The 24,604-nt window shown below is 37.2% G+C and overlaps 2 protein-coding genes across 2 annotated transcripts; both read right to left on the bottom strand.

The window, feature by feature from the left end:
- Positions 1-703: 703 nt before the first annotated feature.
- On the bottom strand, positions 704-2,681 carry LOC104098598 (probable inactive receptor kinase At5g58300). Its single transcript, XM_009605383.4, has 3 exons — positions 2,380-2,681; positions 1,971-2,288; positions 704-1,390 (listed from the first exon to the last, which is right to left on the bottom strand). Exons 1-3 carry the CDS (start codon positions 2,552-2,554, stop codon positions 843-845), a joined length of 1,041 nt encoding a protein of 346 aa, XP_009603678.1. The 5' UTR covers positions 2,555-2,681; the 3' UTR covers positions 704-842.
- A 2,591-nt stretch (positions 2,682-5,272) lies between these two features.
- On the bottom strand, positions 5,273-24,555 carry LOC104098596 (probable polygalacturonase). The gene is made up of 6 exons (XM_033656749.2): positions 24,316-24,555; positions 23,113-23,459; positions 7,458-7,578; positions 7,135-7,309; positions 6,604-6,674; positions 5,273-6,057 (listed from the first exon to the last, which is right to left on the bottom strand). The coding sequence occupies exons 2-6, from the start codon at positions 23,446-23,448 to the stop codon at positions 5,414-5,416; spliced, it is 1,347 nt and encodes a 448-aa protein (XP_033512640.1). The 5' UTR covers positions 23,449-23,459; positions 24,316-24,555; the 3' UTR covers positions 5,273-5,413.
- Positions 24,556-24,604: the final 49 nt, after the last annotated feature.

Genomic DNA, 24,604 nt, shown 5'->3' on the forward strand with positions numbered 1-24,604 from the left:
CCAAAATTGGAGGGCATACTTGCCAGCAGAGGCCAAGTTTGAGAGCATGTTTATGTATTATGTCATTGAGATATGCGTAAACTGAATCGAACGGGGCATCATTAACAATAACAACAACATACTCAGTGTAATTTCATAAATGAGGCCTAGAGATGATAGTGTGTATGCAGTCTTACCTTGTGCGGGTGAAGATGTTGTTTCCACTAGACCCTCAGTTCAAAGCAAGCATGCATAATCACAACAAAATAGAGAGAAATACAATAGTGAAAAAGTCAAAGTAGTTATTAAATGATTATCGGTTACGAAGCTCCTTGATGCATTAGGCACATAAAAAGCTCATATTAAGCCCGCCAAACATTTAGTAAAATGCTTAATTATATAAAAATCACACGTCAAAGATACAAATTCGAATCGATACTTTTTTAGTCAAAGACCATTATGTTTATGCCAAGTATCTAATAATATAGTCTGGAAAAGATCAAACATATCAACAAATATGGTTAAAGACCGGTTGTAAAACATCATTTCAGTAACCCAAAAGTTTCAAACATGTTTCAAGACGTACATTATTTTTCATCATGTATGTTTTTCTTATCCATATACTATGTGGACCAATCATATATTTTACGCTGGGGCGGTCCATAATATAATATGTGGGTTAATGTGAATATAGTAGTTTTTGCTTATATTCAGTATAAATATATTCACTAAATATCTATAAATAATTGAATGTGAATCCCATTATTATTGTATATTAACTTGAGACCTCAGATCAATAGAAATATAAAGTTCAAATATTGGATCGTCCTTTAATTTTACGCGCACATTTAAAAGAAACCCAACTAATTTCTTACCCTCAAAACATCTCCGAGGTATATCACTATTTCTTTCATTGTAGGCCTAGCCTCTTGATCACTATTTGTGCAGCTCAAAGCTATATTCAATACATTGAAAGCTTGTTTTCTTTCTTTGCCTTGCACTATAAATTCAAACTCCCCATTTTCCACCTCTTCTTTCTTCATCCCTTGCCTTCCTAATATGTCCAACAAAATAATACCAAAATTATACACATCACTTTTCTGGCTTAGCAATTCATGAGAATATGCATATTCATAAGGGGGTGGCTTCTTTTGCCAGGTATCGGAAAACTCTGTCCTCTCTGCTAATTGCGCGAAGCCATAGTCGGAAAGACAAGCAGTGAAATCAATGTTGATCATGATATTTGATGCCTTGACATTGCCATGAACATTTAAGTATATGTCCTTGTGATCCTTAATTTGATTTTTTGGTTGATTTTGAGAGTGGATAAATGCAAGGCCATTAACAATACATAGAATTATTTTTAAACGTTGTTTCCATTCTAGTGCAGTTTGTCCTAGATCCCTTGCCCCTGCAACCAAGAATTCTATAAGGATAAGAAATTGGAGTAAAAGAATTTCATTTATATGCATTGATAATGTAACTTTTTTTACGCGATTAAAATTTAACATGTTGTAACTGATTATCTGTTTCACCTTCTAGCTAGTTTTGTAGTCAAAGAAGCACTTAGCCTTTTATTTGGCGTTGTATCAAACATGACAGATTTAACTTATTTTAATATCAAGGAAGCTCTTATTTTATTCATTTGATACTACCAATAACCATTTCTAGGAGGGTTTGGATTAGTGGCGGAGCTAGCATTCACGGTATGAGTTTGGTCAAATCCAGTCGTTTTTATCCAAACTCTATATTTATTTTAAAAAATCTATTTAATATGTACAAATTATTAATTTAAATATCAGTAACTTTAGCATAATATGCCATTTTAAAAACCTTCTCCCTATTTAATTAAAAATTATCTTGTGGTGCTTCTCGACAAGTAAAATAAAATAGTATTTAAGTTATATACATTGATAATGTACAAATTAATCCGCAATTAAATTATTTATATATATATTTAACTGGTTGATTATATGAAAAAGAAAGCTCACCTGAAAGTAAATCAGCAAGACTACCCATGGGATAATAATCACAAACAACAAACTTGATCCTTTTTGAGTATAAATAAGCTGTGATTGGAACAAGTTGCTTGCACTGTCTAATAACCCTAGCAAATTTCTCAATTCTTTTCCCAAATTCACTATTTTTCACAACCACTTTCCTAAACCTTTTTAGAGCACGTATTTTCCCTTTTAAAAGCACAACTTTCTCGGTCATACCAAAATGACTCTCTCCCATAACCCCAGCTGAAGCCCTTAACACTTCTTTTAGTGTCAACCTTGGCTCGCAAGAATGAGCGACTGCTTTACCTGAGACATAATATATTATTAAATGAATAAAAATATATAATTTCTGATAGTTTAAACTTTTATATGAGATGGTTATATAATTCAACACTACCATGGTTATGATTAGGATCATTATTTTCGTCGAAAAATATGAGGGGTACATCTTGTTTGAATCCGATGATGAATTCCTCGTGCTCATGCATAGACATTGATCTGCAGCTGTTTTCTTCATGATCGCTGAAGTTCCTTCTAACTTGGTGTTTAGTGACAAAAGCTCTTGATAACATCTTTTTAACTTAGTTAAATGGGTGTTTAAGGAAACTTTCAGAAAGAGGTTCCTTGGAGAGAATTTATTGTGTTTGGTGTGTTGTCTCATTGGTTATAGAATCTTAGAATACATCGAATCCCTGGTGGGTAAAAAAAACAAAATTATATGGTATTAGGATTAATTTATGGGATTTTAATTAAGGAGATAGTGAGTTGGAGTCCTTGTTTTTCACACAAATGTTTTATTTGTTTGGAATATACCTTGATTTATCCTTGCTTACGTAGGAGTTATTAAATTCATGATAGTATATTTGCTAGATCAAAAGAAGTTTGTCCCTGAATTATATTGTCCTGTGTCCCCTGATAACGACCTGCTAATTATTTTGTGATAAAAATACTCGCATTAGTTGTTTACATCAAATCAACGGATACAAGATATTTGTCTATATGTATATATCACTTCACCATGACTAAATGATACGTATTCTTACTTTAATTTTATGTAAACATCGAATACAAATAAGTATTTTGTTTCCTTTTTTACTTACCTCGATCCTTTTCTAATGCCACAAAAGGAAAATTAAAAAAAGATAGTAACGATCAAATAATTCTTAGGACTGAATATTTGAGTTCTATAAGGCGGACAATGAAAAGGACATGAATACGTCACCTACTTCATAAAGAAAATACAAAAATATACTACTTCAATTTCAAGACAACATTGATCCCTTTTTTGTTCTTGTTTTGTATTAAACTGCGTCATTAAAACTTTATGGTATAGAAATTTCATCTCTCGATAATATCGGTCCAGTGAGCTTTACTTGAATCTCTCAAACGTTCATAAATTAGTGCAGCAATTTTATACGAAGGTTTTCTTTTGTTTTTAATTCAACCTACCTAGGCCAATAACAGATAGCAAGATTTAAGAATTGACAAACGCATATATAAGGGAACTTTCAAATGACCAGAATCTCCTCCTTTAAATTATGAAATGAACTTATATTTAATAAACCTCAATCTGTATTAGTTTTATATGGTAACATTGTTATTTGTGTTTTCAAACTCTATAAAAATAAATATCAATTGAATTGGAGTACACGAAATATTATGCTCAAACATTATTTGAGGCTGTGCTCACTCTTTTCTCGTGATAAAATAATGTCTGGGTCCACTTGCACGCGCCTTGACTATTCTATCGAATACGTGTTACGCACCCACCTACACAAGTGTCAGATCACTTTGTCCACCAAAACTTAGACTGATAAAAATAGATCATCGAATTGAAATTTGTACCCGATTCCCAAATAATTTTTACCCACTTCATTGCTCGTTAGATCACAGGGTGAGTTAGAGATCCGTTCAAAACTTTGGGAGTTCAACTCCAACAACGTGGGACAATGATATTGAAAATACAGCCAAATGGTTACTATTTCCCTCTACGCACAAATAATGTGGGATTCAAATGTCACTATCAGTTTCCCCTCTTCTTACCTCTTCTTTCCCCATATTTACTGCCCACCTTTCCAAATGAGGAAATAATAATACATTCACATTGATGGTCAACCGAGTTTCCCGTTGCTTTATCCTATATATAACCATGTCTTCCCTTTTCTCCTTTAGACAGAAATAAACTTAGTTATTTTAAACCAATTTACATAATGGACAAACTCTCAATTGCCATTTTCTTCCTCTTTTTCACCCTCTCATTTGCTCGCACACCCTTGACTCAACAAGAAAATGATATCAAACTTCCCCATACTCTTCCCGAACGCGACACCACCCCCACAAACCAGCTTGACAAAGAGACTCACCATGTTCAAGAGAATCAAGACCTTCCTGGACCTAAGGTCAAAAAGATTAAGGCATTACCTTTGACGTTTGTTCGGCTTCGTCCGATCAACCGCCATTTTCGGGCTAGATCATCTAGGCTCCCTAACAGACTATGCCACCACCATTTCCGCCATGCACATAACCTGAAGCCAAAAACACACCTTGATGATCATGATCAGATCCCTTGTGGTAAAGATATGATACTTTCTTCTGGTGAGAACAGTGATTTTGATGACCATGTAATGTTCGATGGAGGCATGCATCAGGTTCCGGAGGAATGGATAAGTTTCCTCCACGACAACAACGAAGATGATGATGATGAACAGAAGATGTCAAAGTTCATAATCAAGCGGGAAAATCACAATAAGTTTGCTAAACTGAAACTAAAGAATCAGTTCTATGACCCCTTTGATGATGAGGAGGAGGATGAAGATGAGGATGACAAGATTTCGGCAACACAGTATGATGATCATAACAACATTGCTAGGAAGAAACTGAAGACGCATTTGCACCATCACCATGAGGAAGAGGAGCAAATAGCTGAAGAAGAGAATGAGGCTCATAAGGAGGAAAAGAAGACAGGTGGTTTCGTGAGGCACATTCGCAAGTTCTTGGATCATTACTTTGAATGAAGCACCTTTGCTAATGTGCTCCATGTTTTGGTTTAGTATTTTGTATTAACGTATGTATCTGTAGGATTACTCGTTGAGAGCGAGTATTAGCACAAAGGTAGAATTGCTCCTTTTGGTTGAGGCCTAGAGACAACCTCTTCGTAGAAAAAGAAGGTTGTGTACCACCCTCTCCCTACCCTGCACTAGCAGGGGAGCACTATGTCCATAGGATAAGCCTTTAGCTTGTTGATGTGTGTTTTTTAGTTGTGTAAACAAACTTTGCATCCATACGAGATGTAGTAGCAAGGATTCTAACATGTATACAATATGATTGAAATACCAAGTTGAAATTACAATTTTACTTAGAACAAGAATAAAATTCATCATTTCTTCTTTGTGATTACTGACTTGAATTGGAAGCAAAGAATTACAAGATATTCATAAGTAGGTAGAGCATGCACCAGTTTGTTGGCTGCTGGTGAGTTCTGAGCAAGGCCAAGGGCTGACTTGAATTGCAGCTCCGCTAACATCTGAGCATTTCCAAGGGGAATTTCGTGGTCCGGGGTTGTTGCCATGAAGGTTGATATTGGAGAGACAAATCCCTGAGAAAGGGGAATTCTTCAAACCACGGATCAAACCAGCCTGCAAAACCTTTTCACCCCAAACATCCTTTATCTTGATACCCTTAACCACTGGAAGAGCATTCGGATTGAAATTTTCATCTGGATGGTCCCCAACATCCCCTGCAATCTTAATCCCTGTTCGTGTATTTTCCATGTAGACATTTGAGACCGTAATGTTCCTGATAACCCCTCCTCGACCAATGTTTGTCTTAATGTGGATGCCAACTCCCATGTTGAAAAGGTTTATATGCTCAGCTAAAACATCCACTACGCCACCAGAAGTTTCACTTCCAACAGCAATTCCAGCAAATGGAGATGATCCAGTTATCCTTCGGATGGTTATGCCATGACTAGGGCGACCATAAGCAATGCCATATTGATCCCACCCACTCTTCACGGCTACTAGGTCATCCCCTACGGAAATATAAGAGTCTTCTATGCAGACATGGGAGCTTGAATCTGCAATAGTAAATAAATATATTAATGAATTAATCGTAAAGAAAGAAGAAGCAACCACTAATTGCTGTATGTCTTCAGTTTTCTGATAATGTCTAGAGAAGTGAGAACGCTCCGCACTTGGCAATCGATTAGTTCACCCTCCAAGAACAGAAATCGGGGTAGTGGAAATGACGTTTCTTACAAGAAGCAACTAGCTTCTTTATGGAAGATAATGGATAAACGCATGCCCAGATAAATTTCTTTTAGCAATACTCTTTGTTGCTAGACAAAAGTGATGCTAAAAGGAAGCTTATTATATACACTCCAATGATGCATCAAATAGAAGGTTGAAAAGATCATTGGTTCTTGCACAGAGTAATGATAACCTCTATATGATGTCTCTTCTGCATAATGTCACATCTCAAAAAGAAAGAAAACTAGATACCTCAACTTCAAACAGTTCACGGAATTCTGCCGAAAATTTTGCACTAGGTCATTTACCCAAAAGCTATTATTCTATAGCGAATTGTGTCAATGAAAGGGGACTCAGAAGACAAGAGGGGAAACCTGGATCAATTCCATCAGTGTTTGGAGAATCAGCTGGAGCCAATATGGTGACATATCGAATAACAACATTGCTGGCAAAGGAAGAAATAACCAAATCAGATCATACTTGATGGACTAGCTTGTTGTTAATGATATATTACACATAGGTTAACCAGCATGGTTACATCAATTTGTCAGCAATTCCTATTACAACTGCATGTTAAATCATACATATTGACCAAAATTGGAAATTCAGCTCCTAATGGAGTAAATAACTTCTAAGGTTTTAAACTTTCAGTGCAACATGTATGATTATTGTCAGTCGATCACTCACCCCTACACATCTATGATATGGATAAAATCCATGGTGCACCTCTTTAACTGATGTTAACTGACCCAGAGAACATGTGACTGCAATGAATTATATAAATAAGTAGATAAAAAGAAGAAGATTACTTCAACAACACAATCGGATTGCAGCTTCTTTTCAGATTTGTTTTACATGCTTTTCAAATTCACAGGGGAAAATGCAAAATTATGCAAAACTTATACCTGCAATAAACAGGGTGGATATTCCAAAAGGGAGAGTTCTTGAAAATGACATTAGAAATGATTATGCCTCTGGAGTTCATTAGTTCAATGAGATGAGGTCTTGTAAATTGAAGAGTTCTTTGCCTCCACATATTCCACCAAACATCACCCTGGCCATCAATAGTACCATTCTCACCTGAGAAATATGTTTAATAATTCAGTCGAATCACATTTTATCAGGCCTTGAAGTTCATTATAAGTTGGTTAGAATGTTCTTGCTTGCCACAAGTTGTACCCAAAAAGGTATTGAGGAAAATGTAAAAGAATAGGGAATTGATATTTACCAGTGATAATCACATCATGGAGCCCGTCTCCATGGAGTAAGCTCATATACCTTCCACCAGGTCGCTCTCTTCCTCTCCCATATGAAGGCAATGGATCGACCAATGGCCATTGACTGGCATCCTAAATTGTAATTGATTGCAAGGATCAGAACAAATTGGTCTTCACTTCAAACTAAAATGTGCGATCTCATACAAAAATACGTGATGAATCAATATCCACAGTAATGTCATCCCATCAAAACCTTCTACACTTGTAATACATCAATTGCTGAAAGGATGCGTTAAAGTGGAAACAGCATATCTTTGAGCTGGCACATATTTCTACAATCCGAGAAATTACCTCTCCTACAAGGAGGGGTAATCTAGTGATTGGTATAAAACATACTGAGGTCGAAGAATAAGCTGCTGCAGCCTGCAGCATTTCAAAAGAATGTGTCTAGCTAAAGATAGCAGATCTCACTCAAGGCTCTGATCATTTGAAATTGAAGGTTTGAATTAAGGTCCAAGAATACAACTGGAATCTAACCAGCGTAAGAACCTATGGTTTCTTTTTTTTTCCCATTGCCATGGCATGTAATACTACTTTGGCTTTATTATCAAAGATCATGAGATGACCTTGTGGGAGCCAGACGAACAAGAAATGGATATCTGTTTACTTTTTGTTTCCTTTTTTTTATAACCGAGAAATCCCCGAGGTTCAGTTGCGTATACTTTGAAACTCAATGGATAATAGGCCACCCCTCTACCCTTCTACACTTGAATACCAGACTTTTACCCACACATTACGAGTTGCGCTCTTACTGCTAGACCAAAGGCCGGTGGCAAATGATAGGTTTAAGTTTAAGTTTCAATGATGACAATATTATATTATGTTTGCAGGACTAACAAAAAGGAAAGAATGGAGATGCTCAACAAGATGCTGTTGCTACATCAATGGTCAATCAAGAGAAGCAAATTTATTCGTCCTCAATCAAAGGAATTCAGATTGCCAATCTCGCCAGCAATTATTCTGTGTCCAGAATTAAGCTCACTCTAGGCGTAAATGGCTCCTTAATTCAAGCGGTGACAAGGAAAGTCACAATCGAATCTTGACTCTTCAAAGAGCAGGATTCGAAGAGTTACCCCTTGGGTCAAAACCCTTTTGCAAAGATCTCGTGCCTCTGATTTCGCTGAAGACTCAACGGCTCTTTTCTCTCCTATAAGAAGACTGATACTTTCAAGAAGAAGACTTGTGCAACTACATACATTGTATTCCAAGTCCGTCTACTTCTTAGTTCAAACACTGTAAGTTATCAGTGTCTCAAAAGATAGAAAGATCAAGAACACAAAAGATAGTTGTGTCAATTACTCATAACTCAAGGTGTGATACTGTTCGTTGGTGGTGAACGCGTTAAAACCATCTGTGTTGTAACATTTTCAAAGATCTTAAGGGAACCCTTGTGACCCAAGGGAAACTGAATGTAAGTACCATAACGGTACCGAACCAGTATAAATCGTTGTGTGTTATTTACTCTTCTTTACTGCTTACTTTCATTCTGTAAGTATCCCTCTTGTACGTTCAATTGGTATCAGAGCAAGGCTCACAATCTTGCTTAATCGCTAGTGAGGAAAATATCATGGGATCCAATACTGTTGCCGGTGCTCTCTTTCAAGAAGTAACCTCTCAGGTTCGACCTCCTTACTTCAACGGTCAGCATTTCTCTCACAGGAAAGTTGGCATGGAAACGTATACTATGTCATATGACATTAAAGTATGGCGTATGATCAAAAAGGGAAATTTTCCAATTCCTCCCAAGAAGGATGCAAACGGTCAAGTCATCGTATCTACTGATACTCTTGACTTGGATGATTACACTGATGAACAAGTTGTTGTCATCATTGTTAATGCAAAAGCAAAAAATCTACTGTACAATGCTATCAGTGGAGAAGAATATGAAAAGATATCAAGTTGCGAAACTGCAAAAGAAATGTGGGACAAACTGGAAGTCACTTACGAAGGAACCAATAAAGTGAAAGAGACTAGGATAAACCTCTTGGTTCGGGACTATGAGTTATTTCAAATGAAGGACGGTGAATCTATAGAAGAAATGTTTTCCAGGTTCAGCAAAATACTTGGAGACCTCAAATCATTTGGAAGACCTATTAAAAGTGGCGAACGGGTTAGAAAGATTCTCAGAAGCTTACACCTACAATTTGGCAGCCAAAGGTCATTGCGTTGGAATGTCAAGATCTGAACAAAATTTCCTATGACGAGCTCAGAGGTGATCTAATTGCTTTTGCGAAAACTCATCTTGACAGACAAATTCAAGAGAAGAAAACTGTTGCTTTCAAGGCAACTGTGGCTGAACCAGAAAATGAAGAAGAAGAAGAAGAAGAAGGAGAACAAGATGAAAACATTGCAATGCTCTCTCAAGTCGTAACCAGCATGATGAGAAGAAACAAAAATAACAGCAGAGGGAAGTTCAACTTCAGGAAAGGAAGGATGAGCAATGAAGCTGATAAAAATGATGGAAGGTGTTACGAATGTGGAAAGTTTGGTCACATTCAAGCTGACTGTCCGGAATTAAAGAAGAAGCTTAGCAGAAATATGCAAAAGAAGAAAGCTTTCGGAGCATGGAGTGATGAGGAAGAATCTGATCACGAGGAAATTGCTAACATATGTTTCATGGCTCTAAGTGACAATGAAGATTCAGGAGAACTTGGACTAATAGCAGACAACAACGATGAGGAAGACGACTCAAGAGAACCTCGTTCAATGTCAGATGAAGGAACTAGTGAGGTACGTACTCCTTTATGCCCTAATTGTTATGAACTTCAAGAATTTGTTGATATTGCTCTTGCAGACATAGAAAAAGTAGTAAATGAGCTCAGAAGAACCAAGAGAGAAAAAGAGAGAGAAGAAAGACTGGGCCTTGAAACTAGAAGTGTGCGAAATTGAGCGTGATATGCTTCAAGATGAAGTAAATGAACTCAAGCTTCAATTGAATGGCTTGCAAAAGACCACGAGTCTCAGTCCAGTCAAGTCAAATCAGACTGCTCATCACAAGAAGAAAATCGCTTGTTCTTTTTGTGGTAAAAACGACCATAGTACTAACCATTGCAGGAACAGAATTAGAGCTGAAAGTAGTACTGGTAACTCTAACAACTCATCCTGCTCCTATTGTGGTAAAAGAGGTCACACCTCAAATCATTGCAGGTTCAAAAAAAACAGGAGATGGGTCTGGAGACCAAAATCTTCAAATCAAACTAACACTCAGCAGTCTAACCATTCAGGACCCAAGCAGGCTTGGGTACCTAAAAATGAGTAATATTGTTTTGCAGGAACACCGCAAGAAGAATCGAAAAGAAAAATGGTATCTCGACAACGCGTGTTCCAGACATATGACGGGTGACAAACAACTGTTCAAATCAGTCACCAAGCTAGATGGAGGAACAGTTACTTTTGGTGACAAATCCAAAGGAAATGTGATGTAGATGAAGTCTACCTAGTTGATGAACTTGGCTATAATCTTTTCAGCATCAGTCAACTATGTGACAACGATTATGAGGTTTGTTTTAAGAAACATGGCTGGTTTATAGAAGACGAATCAGGTAATATCATTCTCTCAGGTAATAGAGACAGAAATGTCTACACTATCAAGAACTTAGAAAACTTTGGGGATCAAATCTGTATTACATCTATGATTGAAGATCCTTGGGTTTGGCATAGAAAACTTGGCCATGCAAGCATGCATACTATTCAAAAACTGTCTAAACATGATCTTGTTATTGGACTCCCAAAACTAGATTTTTCGAAAGATCATATTTGTGATGCATGTCAACTAGGAAAACAAACTCGCTCATCTTTCAAAGTCAAAAGCATTGTTTCTACCTCTAAACCTCTTCAATTGCTGCATATGGATTTATTTGGTCCTACTAGAACTGTTAGTATAGGAGGTAAGAAATATGCTTTTGTTATTGTAGATGATTTCTCTAGATTTACCTGGGTTATGTTTCTTAGTCATAAAGATGATGCTCTAAAGAATTTTGAAGTTTTTTGTAAGAAGGTTCAACGAGAAAAGGGATACTATATCTCTACTATCAGAAGTGATCGTGGAGGAGAGAGTTTGAAAGCAGAGCTTTTGAAAATTTCTGCAACGATCAAGGAATCTATCACAACTTCTCTTCACCAAGATCACCACAACAAAATGGAGTAGTAGAGCGTAAAAACAGAATCTTGCAGGATATGGCAAGAACCATGATCGTGGAAAACTCTCTACCTCATCATTTTTGGGCAGAGGCTGTGAGTACATCATGTCACATCATCAACAGATGTCTGATTCGACCAATTCTCAAAAAGACTCCTTATGAACTGTGGAATGGTAAAAAACCAAATATCAGCTATTTTCACCCCTTTGGATACAAATGCTTCATCCATAACAATGGGAAGGATAATCTTGGTAAGTTTGATCCAAAAAGTGATGAAGGTATATTTCTTGGTTACTCTCCTTCAAGTAGAGCTTACAGAGTTTATAATAAGAGAACCTTATGTATTGAAGAATCTATTCATGTTGTTTTTGTTGATACTAACCCTCGTCCAAGGAATGAACATATTCCTGAAGATGAGGAAATTTTCTGTGCTCCTAAGTCAGTTATTGTAGGTAAGGATCATCAAAATGAGTCAGCTAATCAACAGACTCAATCAGCTGAAGTACCACCAGAAGATCTTGACCTTCCCCAGCCAGATCAGTCGACTACCGAAGAAAGGGGGACTCCAGTAAATACACCAAATGAATGGAAGAGTGAACCGGGATATCCTCACAAATTCATTATAGGAGATCCACATGAGGGAATAACTACAAGGAAATCTCAAAAGAACAAATCTCATGTAGCTCTCATTTTTCAAATTGAGCCCAAGAAAGTGGATGAAGCTCTAAAGGATTCTCATTGGATTAGTGTTATGAAAGAAGAATTAGATCAGTTTGAAAGAAATAAAGTATGAGAATTAATTCCAAAGCCTCAAAACTCTTCTGTTGTTGGAACTAAGTGGGTCTTCAGAAACAAATTGAATGAATCAGGTCAAGTTGTTCGAAATAAAGCAAGACTAGTGGCTCAAGGTTATTCTCAACAGGAAGGAATCGAGTATGATGAAACCTTTGCGCCTGTGGCAAGACTTGAATCTATTCGAATACTACTCGCCTTCGCTGCTTACAAAGGATTCAAACTATTTCAAATGTATGTTAAAAGTGCGTTCCTAAATGGTTATATCTCTGAAGAAGTATATGTGAAGCAACCACCTGGCTTTGCAAATGCCACCTTTCCAAATCATGTATACAAGCTGACTAAAGCTCTGTACGGTCTCAAACAAGCTCCTCGAGCATGGTATGAAAGGTTAAGCTCTTTCCTTTTAAATCAAGGTTTCAAACGAGGTAATATCGATACAACCCTTTTCATTAAGCAATTCAGTTCAGGTAATCTTATTACTCAAATTTATGTAGATGATATTATTTTTGGTAGCCCTAACTCTGTTCTTTTTGAAGAATTTTCTCTTTCCATGAAATTCCATGAAAGGAGAGTTTGAAATGAGCATGATGGGAGAACTGACCTTCTTCCTTGGGCTTCAAATCAAGCAATCCCCTAAAGGGATTTTCATCTGCCAAACCAAGTATACCAAGGAGTTTATCAAAAAGTTTGGGATGGAAGATGCTAAGGCTATTGATACTCCAATGAGTCCAACTACCGTGCTAGATGAAGATAGCAATGGAAAACTAGTTGATGAAACCATGTATAGAAGGATGATTGGATCTCTACTATATTTAACTGCCAGTCGACCAGATATCATGCTCAGTGTATGCAAATGTGCTAGATTCCAGTCGGCTCCTAAAGAATCCCATCTCTGTGCTGTTAAACGAATTATTAGATATTTAATTGGTACATCTGAACTAGGACTATGGTATGATCACTCTAACAATTTCTCTCTAAGAGGCTTTTCAGATGCTGATTTTGCAAGAGACAAGATTGATAGGAAGAGTACCAGTGGGACATGTCAATTGTTAGGAAATGCATTAGTATCTTGGCACAGCAAGAAACAAAATTGTGTTGCACTATCAACGACTGAGGCAGAATACCTAGCTGTTGGAAGTTGTTGTACACAAGTTCTATGGATTATGCACCAACTACTTGATTTTAATTTATCTCTTACATCCACTCCTATCTTTTGTGACAATACTAGTGTTATCTGTTTATCAAAGAATTTAGTGCATCATTCTAGAGCAAAGCATATAGAAATTAAACATCATTTTATTCGAGATCATGTAGCAAAATGTGACATTGTTTTAGAGTTTATTAGTACTGATTCTCAACTTGCTGATATTTTTACAAAACCTCTTTTGGAAGAAAGATTCTGCCTTCTCCGAAAAAAGATTGGCATTGTGCCAAATTTGTAAATCAAATATTTCCTCGAGTATTTAAAATATTTTACCCTATACTAGAATATTTTATTTCCTTACTTATATGTGATCTAATTACTTTTCTGTGTAAGCGTAATTATTGCAAGTACCGCCCCAATCAGTCACTTCTGTACCATCTCTTCCGTCTGAACTTGGCCTTTCCATTAACCAAGGCGTCTCTTCGCTCTTCCTAAAATCTTCAATAAAAACCCTTCGTCTCCAATACTCCTCTCATTCTCTACCAAACAACCCTCCATACCATGGCCAAAAGAAATCCCTCCTCTGCAACCAGACGCAGTCGAAGATTCCAAAAACCTCTTAACACTGAAGAGCCTATGGATGTGGAGTCGTCCATTGACTCAGATTTTCTCAGAACAGACAATAAAAGCAGCAATTCATCTGAAAATCCTCCCATTAGACAGAAAAAAGCCGGCAAGAGACCCATGGAGCAAACCCCCAAAAAGACTGCATGCAAGAAGGGTAAAGTGGAACGCTTGGAATTTGGTCCTGAGGACAACTAATCTTCTACGGCCCCAGTGAAAAGGCAAGGTTTGAGTCCTACAAGTCAAAATTCATGGCTTATAGACGCTCTGTAAGTCTCTCTCTTATGAAAAAGTCTTCATTGTTATGTGACTGCAATTATTGATTCTCAGCACATTTCCCCTCTCTTTGACACTATTGGAAACTCTGTGTATGAAGAACCTGTTAGAATGTTATGTAAATCTTTTCGTGAATGATAAAGATGATTTGGAATCTATGATTTTAGGGACTAGAATTGTTTTGGACTCGTACCAATTTGAAAAGATCTTTTCTGCCAAGTTTAGTGGGTATGATGTGTTTGTCCAAAATTCTTGGCCCAAAAACTTTGAAATGTCTTTTGATGAAGCAAAAATTTTTCTGTCTGATAACCCTCCTGACATTGGCCCCAAAAATCTTAAGTTTGAACACCGTGTTTTGGCCCACATGATTGTCACCACTCTCCTTCCCAGATCTGGGTCCCTTAGCTCTTTGTCCACTAGAGATGTCTTTGTCCTCTACTGTCTGGTTAATAATAAACGTCTTGATTGGTTTGTGTGGATTCGTCATTATATGCTTGAGAGTATCAGGGATATATCCTCCTATGCTGCATGTCTGCCATATGGTCTTCTCATCTCTCATATTCTAGAAGTCATGAAAGTAGACTTGGCACCCTTTACACCCAAGTACATCACCGGTACTTATGATAAGACAGCTTTTTCAATGATGGGGTACACTCTGGGTGATGGTGGATGGGTTAGGCGAGCCAAGGTTAAAAGTGCTCCAGCACCAGTTGAAGACCAAAATGATCAACCAGCTTCCCAGTCAACTGCCTCTCAGAATCTTCAACAAATTCAACATTACCATGATGGAGTCAAGTTGCTTCTTGTTGAGATGAAAGAACAGGTAGATAAAATCAGGGATGTCACCAAGGAGACAAGTACAGATGTGGCCAAGATCAGGATGGACATAGGAGCCACGCGGAGACAAGGAACCAGGACTTTCAACTCTATGAGTGAAAAGATGGACAAACTCGTCAAGGACGTTGATAACTCCCATGACTCCTTCTGCACCAAAGTGATCAACACCCTCAAATACTTCCTGGGAAGAAATTAATGCAACCAATTTTTTTGCTTATGCTTATTTTTGTTGGTGGTTTCTCTTAGACAATATTTTTTGGGTATGTACTAACTAAGCCTCTGCTGAATGCACTATTTCTGCTGCTCTAACCACTTTATTAGTATGTATATTTTATCCTATATTATTCTGTGTGATATTCTTTCCTTTTTGATTGATGTCAAAGGGGGAGAAAAAAAATGTGAGTAAACACCAACAGGAGGATTGCAATTACAGTTATTCAGGAGGAGATGGAAACAACATAATCTCAGAAGGAGCAACACAACTCAGGGGGAGAAACATCTTCAAAGGGAAGTATCTTAAATTACTGTTTACTCCTTCTTGATTGTCATCATCAAAAAGGGAGAGATTGATAGGTTTAAGTTTAAGTTTTAATGATGACAATATTATCTTATGTTTGCAGGACTAACAAAAAGGAAAGAATGGAGATGCTCAGCAAGATGTTGTTGCTACATCAATGGTCAATCAAGAGAAGCAAATTTATTCATCCTCAATCAAAGGAACTCAGATTGTCAATCTCGCCAACAATTATTCTGTGTCCAGAATTAAGCTCACTTCAGGCGTAAATGGCTCTTTAATTCAAGCGGTGACAAGGAAAGTCACAATCGAATCTGGACTCTTCAAAGAGCAGGATTCGAAGAGTTACCCCTTGGGTCAAAACCCTTTTGCAAAGATCTCGTGCCTCTGATTTCACTGAAGACTCAACGGCTCTTTTCTCTCCTATAAGAAGGTTGATACTTTCAAGAAGAAGACTTGCGCAACTACATACATTGTATTCTAAGTCCGTCTACTTCTTAGTTCAAACACTGTAAGTTATCAGTGTCTCAAAAGATAGAAAGATCTAAAACACAAAAGAGAGTTGTGTCAATTACTCATAACTCAAGGTGTGATACTGTTCGTTGGTGGTGAACGCGTTAAAACCATCTGTGTTGTAACATTTTCAAAGATCTTAAGGGGATCCTTGTAACCCAAGGGAAACTGGATATAAGTACCACAACGGTACCAAACCAGTATAAATCGCTGTGTGTTATTTACTCTTCTTTACTGCTTACTTTCATTCTGCATTGTGATCAATCAACTAATACTTGTGTTAGTCGACTAATTTTTAAATAGTCAACAATTCACACCCCCCCTTGTACGTTCAAGGAAATGTCTGTTTATATGGATATATCTATGAAATCTTGCGTAAAGTAGCTGAGTGTTTTGCATTCTTGTTTTTTTCTCTTCCCTGTGAAATGTATATTCTTATTCGATTAAACATAGTTCTGCTCAGAGATCTCTGTTGGGAAACGTGTCAGGCTAACAGAAGTGAAACATATTTGAAAGAGAAAAACAATAATTGCACAAGACAAGACAAGATTTACATGGTTCGGCAATTTTGCCTACTCCACGGTCACATAAAGAATAACTCTTTATTAATTGAAGAGAGAAAGAAGAGGTTGAGGGATGATTTGCAAATGAAAATGCATACCCTTTTATAGGCATTTGAATGCCCTGCCGAGATAAGCGCTTACATTATAGGAATGCCGATGTAAGCGCTTACATCATAAGTTCTATCTCTTTTTTATTTTTCTTTCTTTTGTTTTGTCCACTTTTCTTTCTTTCACATACAACAACGGGTTTGCTACTATCAATCTCCCCCTCAAACCTATGTTACATCAAGAAAGAAATTAAAATAAAGATTTGCTATTCTCTGGTGGCGCCTTCACCCTATCAGTCTTGAAGGCTAACTGAGGCAGTACCTCAATTTGTCAACACCGACAACTTTGGTCAACATGTCTGACGGGTTCTTTGATCCTGGTATCTTCTGCAGAGAAAGAGTTTCTTCACTTATCAACTCTCAGATATGATGATACCTCAACTGGATATGCTTATCTTGCATGAAACACTAGATTCTTGGCAAGATGAATTGCACTCTGGCTATCGCTAAAAATCTCACAATTGTCCTGCTCTTTACCTAGCTCTTTAAAAAAATTCTTAAGCCAAATCATCTTTTTTCCAGCTTCTGAGATTGCCATGTACTCTGCTTCGGTGGTAGATAGAGTAACACTTTTCTGAAGTCTAGACATCCAGCTAACAGCAGTACCACCCAAGGTGAACACGTAGCCTGTGGTACTTTTTCGACTATCCAGATCACCGCCTAAATTTGCATCAGCAAAACCTTGTAAGATAATATTGCTCCTTTTAAAACAAAGTGTCATACCTGAGGTGCCTTTGAGATATCGCAATATCCATTTTACACCTTCCCAATGCTCCTTTCCTGGATTTGACATGTATCTACTGACAACTCCAACTGCATGGGCTATGTCAGGTCTAGTGCAAACCATAGCATACATCAAACTTCCTACTGCTGAAGCATATGGAACTTTGGACGTGTACTTCCTTTCTTCATTTGTCTTAGGTGATTGGTCCTTCGACAGATTAAGATGGCTTCCGAGTGGAGTGCTTCTGGTCTTTGCATCATGAAAACTGAACCTACTTAGTACCTTCTGTATGTACTTTTTCTTTTGACAATTTTAAGGTTTCTTCAGACCTGTTTCTGCTAATCCTCATCCCAAGCATTTGCTTAGCTGGGCCCAAGTCTTTCATTTCAAATTCCTCTGCCAGTTGTTGCTTAACCCTGTTGATCTCATTTATGCTAGATCCTGCAATTAGCATATCATCAACATACAACAGTAAAATGATATAGGATTTATCAAGATCTTTGATATAACAGCAATGGTTCATCTCACATCGTGTGAAACCATTTTTATGCATGAATCCATCAAATTTCTTGTACCATTGTCGGGGTGCTTGTTTCAAACCATACAAACTCTTTTGCAACTTACACACAAGGTTTTATTTACCAGAAACTTGAAAACCTTCAGGTTGTTTCATGTAGATGTATTCTTCAAGGTCACCATGCAAGAAAGCAATTTTAACATTTAGCTGCTCCAAATGCAAATTTTCTGCAGCTACGATACTTAGCACCAACCTGATAGTAGTTAATTTGACTACATGAGAGAAGATCTCGGTGTAGACAATCCCTTCCTTCTGCTGAAAGCCTTTTACGGATCGTGCTTTGTATCTCTTCTTACCATCATGCTCTTCCTTGATCGTGCTTTGTATCTCTTCTTACCATCATGCTCTTCCTTGACCCTGTACACTCACTTATTTTGCAATGCCTTCTTTCCTTTTGGTAACTCTATAAGTATCCATGTTTTATTCTTTTGAAGAGAATTCATCTCTTCTTTCATGGCTAGCTTCCTCTTATCAGAGCTTATCACTTGCATTGCTTCAATAAAATGCTCTGGTTCTCTAGCATCAGTCAAAAGTAAATAGTGGAGAGAGAGAGTTAACCTATCTGGAGCATTCGTGGCTCGTTTAGATCTCCTTATTGTAGGTTCAGGATTAATTGATCCCGAATTTGATTCAAGTCCTGACTCCAGATCTGGTTCTCCATCTGATTCTATCTCTGGTTCTGGTTCTGATTCTGATCCTGATTCGGCTTCTGGTTCGGCATCTTCAATTTCAGATCCAGTTATAGTCTCTCTAGCCACTTCATTTTCTGAGATTTCTTCTAAGTCAATTGTTTCAGATGTTTGTCTACTGGTGCTAGTTGGTTCTACTTCAAGCTTGTCTTTGTACATCACATTTTCATTAAATGTGACATTCATGTGTCTTGGATCTTTCTATTCTGATCGTCCCAAAATCGACAACCAAAATTATCATCACCATAGCTAATAAAGAAACATTTCTTGGTCTTAGGATCAAGCTTATCTCTATCATTAGAGTTTACATGCACATAAGCAACACAACCAAAAATTTTCAGATGTGAGAGAGTTACCTCCTTTCTTGTTCATACCTCCTCAAGAATTTCAAAATTCAGCGGTACAAAGGGTCCCCTATTTATGAGGTAAGTTGCCGTGTTAACAGCCTCAACCCAAAAATACTTTGAAAATCCAGAATGTATTCTCATACTTCTAGCTCGTTCATTCAGGGTTATGTTCATCCTCTCAGCAACGTCATTTTGTTCTGGTGTTCCAGGAACTGTCTTGATCATTCTGATACCATTCTCAGAGCAGAATACTTTAAACTCTTGACTATCATACTCTCCTTCATTGTCAGACTTCAGACATTTTAACTTTAGACTTGTCTGATTTTCAACTTCAGCTTTCCATCTTTTAAAGGTAGCAGGCACATCAGATATATTTTTCAGAAAATAAACCCATACCTTTCTTGTGAAATCATCAATGAAGGTGACATAATAGCGTGAGCCTCCCAGAGAAGTTACAGGTGTTGGTCCCCACACATCTGTATGCACTAGTTCCAGCTTCTCTTTTTTTTGCGTCCTTCCCACCTTTGAGAAACTAACTCTCTTTTGTTTCCCGTAAATGCAATTTTCGCATAAACCTAATTCAACGTTTGTTTGGATGCCAACTTCATTCCCTTCTCACTCATATGCTCGAGCCTCTGGTGCCACAATGTTGTATCACGACCATGATCAATTGTTACTATAGTATCTAGCTGTATTGCAGTTGCATACATACAGTGTTCCCTTCTTGAAGCCTCGTGCCACAACCAAATTTCCTTTGGTTATCTTCCACGATCTGTTGCCGAATGTTGTTGTATATCCTTCACTGTCAATCTGACCCATAGATATCAAATTTTTCTTGAGGCCAGAAACATGTCGGACATTTTGCAATTTCCATAGCGTGCCTTGTGAAGTCTTTATATGAACTTCACCTTTCCCGACAATGTCCAGAGGTTCGCCGTCTGCTAGATAAACTTTCCTAAATTTTCCAGCAATATAATTATGCAATAATTATTTGCATGATGTAGAGTGAAAAGATGCACCTGAGTCGAGAATCCAAGATTCGACTGGACTGTCTGCACAACAAATTAGTGCATCACCGACTTGTTCAGCAATTGTATTTGCTGAATTATCATCCTTGTATTGATCGTTCTTTTTCTTCTTTGGCTCTCTACACTGACTATTGTAGTGGCCCTTTTTATCGCAATTCCAACACATAATGTCTTTGCGATTTTTGAATTGCCCTCTCCTCCTTGACTTTGATGTGACACGACCATGACCAGTGATTAAAAAAGCGCTCGCTTCCTCGCTTTAAGCGAGAAGCGATGTGAAGCGACTCAGTGCCCGCTTCACATGGGTGAAGCGACTCAGGTATAAAAAAGCGACCGCTTCCCACTAAAAAGCGAGAAGCGACCAAGCGATGCGATGCGATGCGAAGGAAGCGACCACTTCTTTGTTTTTAAAGAGACCCAGACTATTTAATTAAAAATGAAGTTGTTCTGTCTTTTATTCTTCAACTTCAAGTTCAAGTCTTCAACAGCAACAGGTATGTTCTGATTTTCCTCCTCCTTCTTCTTCTTCTTCTTGTTCTTCTTTTTCTTTCACTGTTTCAACGTCCAAATAGCAGCGAAATGCTGGCGAATTTTTTTTTTTACCTTCGATTCTTTCTCAGAATTGATGCCAATCCTTGGGTTCTTCTTTTCTCTGCCCAGTTTTTAACAGAGAAAAACTGCCATTCCTCTAATTTTTATATCCTTTACATTAAAGTATTGAACATTTGCTTACAATTGCATGTGTTGTCTATGCAGTATTTATTTTAATTTTTTTTTTAAAAATTCCGCTTCACTTCAAAAAAGTAAGCGCTTCACTTCTCGCTTTAAGCGAAATGGGGGTTGTCGCTTTTCCTCGCTTCACGCTCTTTACAACACTGACCATGACTTTGTCCTCTTTGGTTGTTTCTCCCCCTGCTTTCGGCATTCAAAGCAGATCCTGGGGAATCACTTGATTCTCTCCGGCGAATATCTTCACTTAGAACCAAGTCTCTAATATCATCCAATTTAAGTCTGATACTTCCCGATGAACTGCTAACTGCAGTTACTGTTGCAGACCAACTCTCCAGTAGAGATGATAGTAGAATCAATGCCCTGACTTCGTCGACTTCGTCATCGAATGTTATATTGACAGAACTCAACTGAGTTAATATTACATTAAACTCATTGATATGTTCCGTGACAGATCCACCTTCTGTCATCTTTAAGTTGAACAATCGACGCATCAAATAGACTTTATTTGAAGCAGATGGCTTCTCGTACATATTTGATAACGATTTCATCAGGCTTGCAGTGGTCTTCTCGTTAATGATGATAAACGCCACATTTCGTGTAAGCGTCAAACGAATCACACCAAGAGTTTGGCGATTTAATAGATCCCAATCCGCTTTGGCCATAGTCTCTGGTTTTACCTCGGTCAGAGGTAAGTGTAATTTTTTCTAGTACAAATAATCTTCTATTTGCATTTTTCAGAATTCAAAATCTTTGCCATTGAACTTGTCAATCTTAACCTCCCCTTCTTCCGATGTCATTTTTCACAAAATAATTTATGCGAATAGTGCCTGTGAATAGTAACGATGATCAATAGTGTCGCACTATTCTTGTGAATAGTACCTGCACCAGTACCATACTTTTCTATCAGAATTACATTGGAGGCTCTAATACCAGTTGTTGGGAAACGTGCCAGGCTAATAGAAGGAAAAAATATTTGAAAGAGAAAAGCAATAAATTGCACAAGACAAGACAAGATTTACGTGGTTCGGCAATTTTGCCTACTCCACAGCCACACAAAGAATAACTTTTTATTAATTGAAGAGAGAAAGAAGAAGTTGAGTGATGATTTGCAAATGAAAATGCATACCCCTTTTATAGGTATTTGAATGCCCTGCCGAGGTTAGCGTTTACATCATAGGAATGCCGATATAAGCGCTTACATCATACGAATGCCAATGTAAGCGCTTACATCATACGAATGTCGATGTAAGCGCTTACATCATAAGTTCATCTATTTTTGATTTCTTCCTTTTCTTTTCTTTTCTTTTCTTTTGTCCACTTTTCTTTCTTTCACATACAACAACAGGTTTGCAACTATCAATCTCTTCGCATTTACAAGCATGTAATGTAAAATAATAGAATGAGACATAGATCAAGTTGGCTTTCATCGTATTCCTCTTTTATCTGTTTGTGGCTGATGAAGACAAATGATAGTTTAATAGACTATTGAATTCAATTAACACCATAGTTGTCCACCACAATCCTTAGTATTTAAATACCATCACATGTGTGAGGTCCCTTCATTATCCAAAGGCCCACCAATTACTTAATGCACATATCTATGTTACTGCTTGTCTTACTGTAGCCTACTCCAAATATAGTACCGCTGAATGAACACCAGAAACTTAAGCTGGCCCTCCTCCTATGCTGTATGCCCCACATTCAAAATTAACAACAATGCATAAACACGTGAACCAAAATCTAGGTCAAGAAAATATGTCACTCACCATTCAGCTGTCTATGCCACAGCAAACTCAGCTCATAATTAGCAGTCATGAATAAATTCATCAAATTTCACCTTTGAAATGGATCAAATGATAGTCAAAAGGAAAAAGAATAAAAATGGGTCTAATTGTTCTGTCCAAATGCAGTTATTTTAATACTATATAGTACACATACAAAAAATAAAGAATAAGTTTGCTGAGAAAAGCAGAAACAGAGGCAATGTCAGAGTATACCTGAGTGGCTTTGATAACAGCACCACGGGCCAAATAAAGAGTCATTCGACTAGTAAGATTAAATGGACCAGTCAAATATACACCAGCAGGTACGTAAAGCAACGATCCACCCCTCCTTTTCAAGTGCTGAATTCGAAAAATTGCTTCTTTAAACGCTTTTGTATTCAATGTCCGTCCATCGCCTACACCTCCATAGTCCAATATTGATATCTTATCATATCGATATTGCATTGGCACTATCCCCGAGCACGTCTCCAACTCCGCCGCCACCGGCCAGTTCATCAGAAACAATATGCTCACAATGCATAGGAAAACTGAACCAACCCACTTATTCATTTTCTAGAAAACTAGAAAAACAAAACCGTGAACAAGCTGTATGTGTGAAGTATAAACAACATCAATCAAAACTGGAAAAAGAAAAAGAAGTTCTTTTACAAACAATCACATAACAACTGCAACTCAATCCTAAACTAGTTCAGGCTGGCTATAAGAATACTCAATTAAGTGCAAGATTATGCAAGATTAATCAAATGTGAGAAAAAAAGAATCACAAGAACAACTTTTCTGAACAAGAACAAGCAATCACAATAACAAGTACATCTCAATTCTAAATTAGTTCAGGTTTGCTATGAGAATACTCAATATCCATTTGTTTCATTAGGACCCGTTTCATTCCGATATTTAATAATTTGACTACATGAGCTAACTGTGAAGATTATGCAACATTATTCAAAAAAGCAATTTTTTTTTTTTTGGTGTTGTGAAGAGGGGGGGAAAGCTCCAAGAAAACGTGCTCAACAATGCAAAACCAGGAAAGAAAGAAAAGCTTGAGCAATCTCAACTAAATTAAGGTAAAATGCAGTGAAAATTAAAAAGAAAAAACTCCAAATATACAGATCTTATTCAATATACATGAAAACCGAGTTGAAAGTTCAGAACTTTATATTGTTAAGAAGAAAGAAAGCAAATTTCTACTGAAAATGTAAATGAAACAAGCAGAAACTAACAAAAAATGCAGTAGAAATTCCAAAAAGATAACTCCAAATAAAGGATCTTGTTAAATGCAGGAAAACCCAATCTAAAGTCGAGAAATAGTTAGTATATAATATAAATTAACAGTAGAAAAATAGGAACTGGAAAGTAAACAAGCAGAAACTAACAAAATGAGAGAGAGAAAAAAAAAGTTGAAATTGGGAATTATACCTGGAGAATGGAGAATGGGAAAGCAGAGGTTTGTCTACAAGTAAGTGTCTGGTATTGTATTGAAGAAGAAGAAAAAAGGAAGAGAGAAGAGTTCACACAATTTATGAGAGTGTGTTTTATTAAGACTACTGAGAAAGGCAGATAAGCGAAGCAACGGTAAACGACAGGGAAGTGGGAAAAAAAAAACTAGAGAAAGGCACCGTCATGAGCTACATACACTACTCTATTTCAATTTATTTTAACTCACTTGACGAAAAAAGATGTAAATCATTTAACGGTCACAAAATTC

This window comes from Nicotiana tomentosiformis, chromosome 8 (genome assembly GCF_000390325.3).
Source record: "Nicotiana tomentosiformis chromosome 8, ASM39032v3, whole genome shotgun sequence".
NCBI classification, from domain to species: Eukaryota; Viridiplantae; Streptophyta; class Magnoliopsida; order Solanales; family Solanaceae; genus Nicotiana; species Nicotiana tomentosiformis.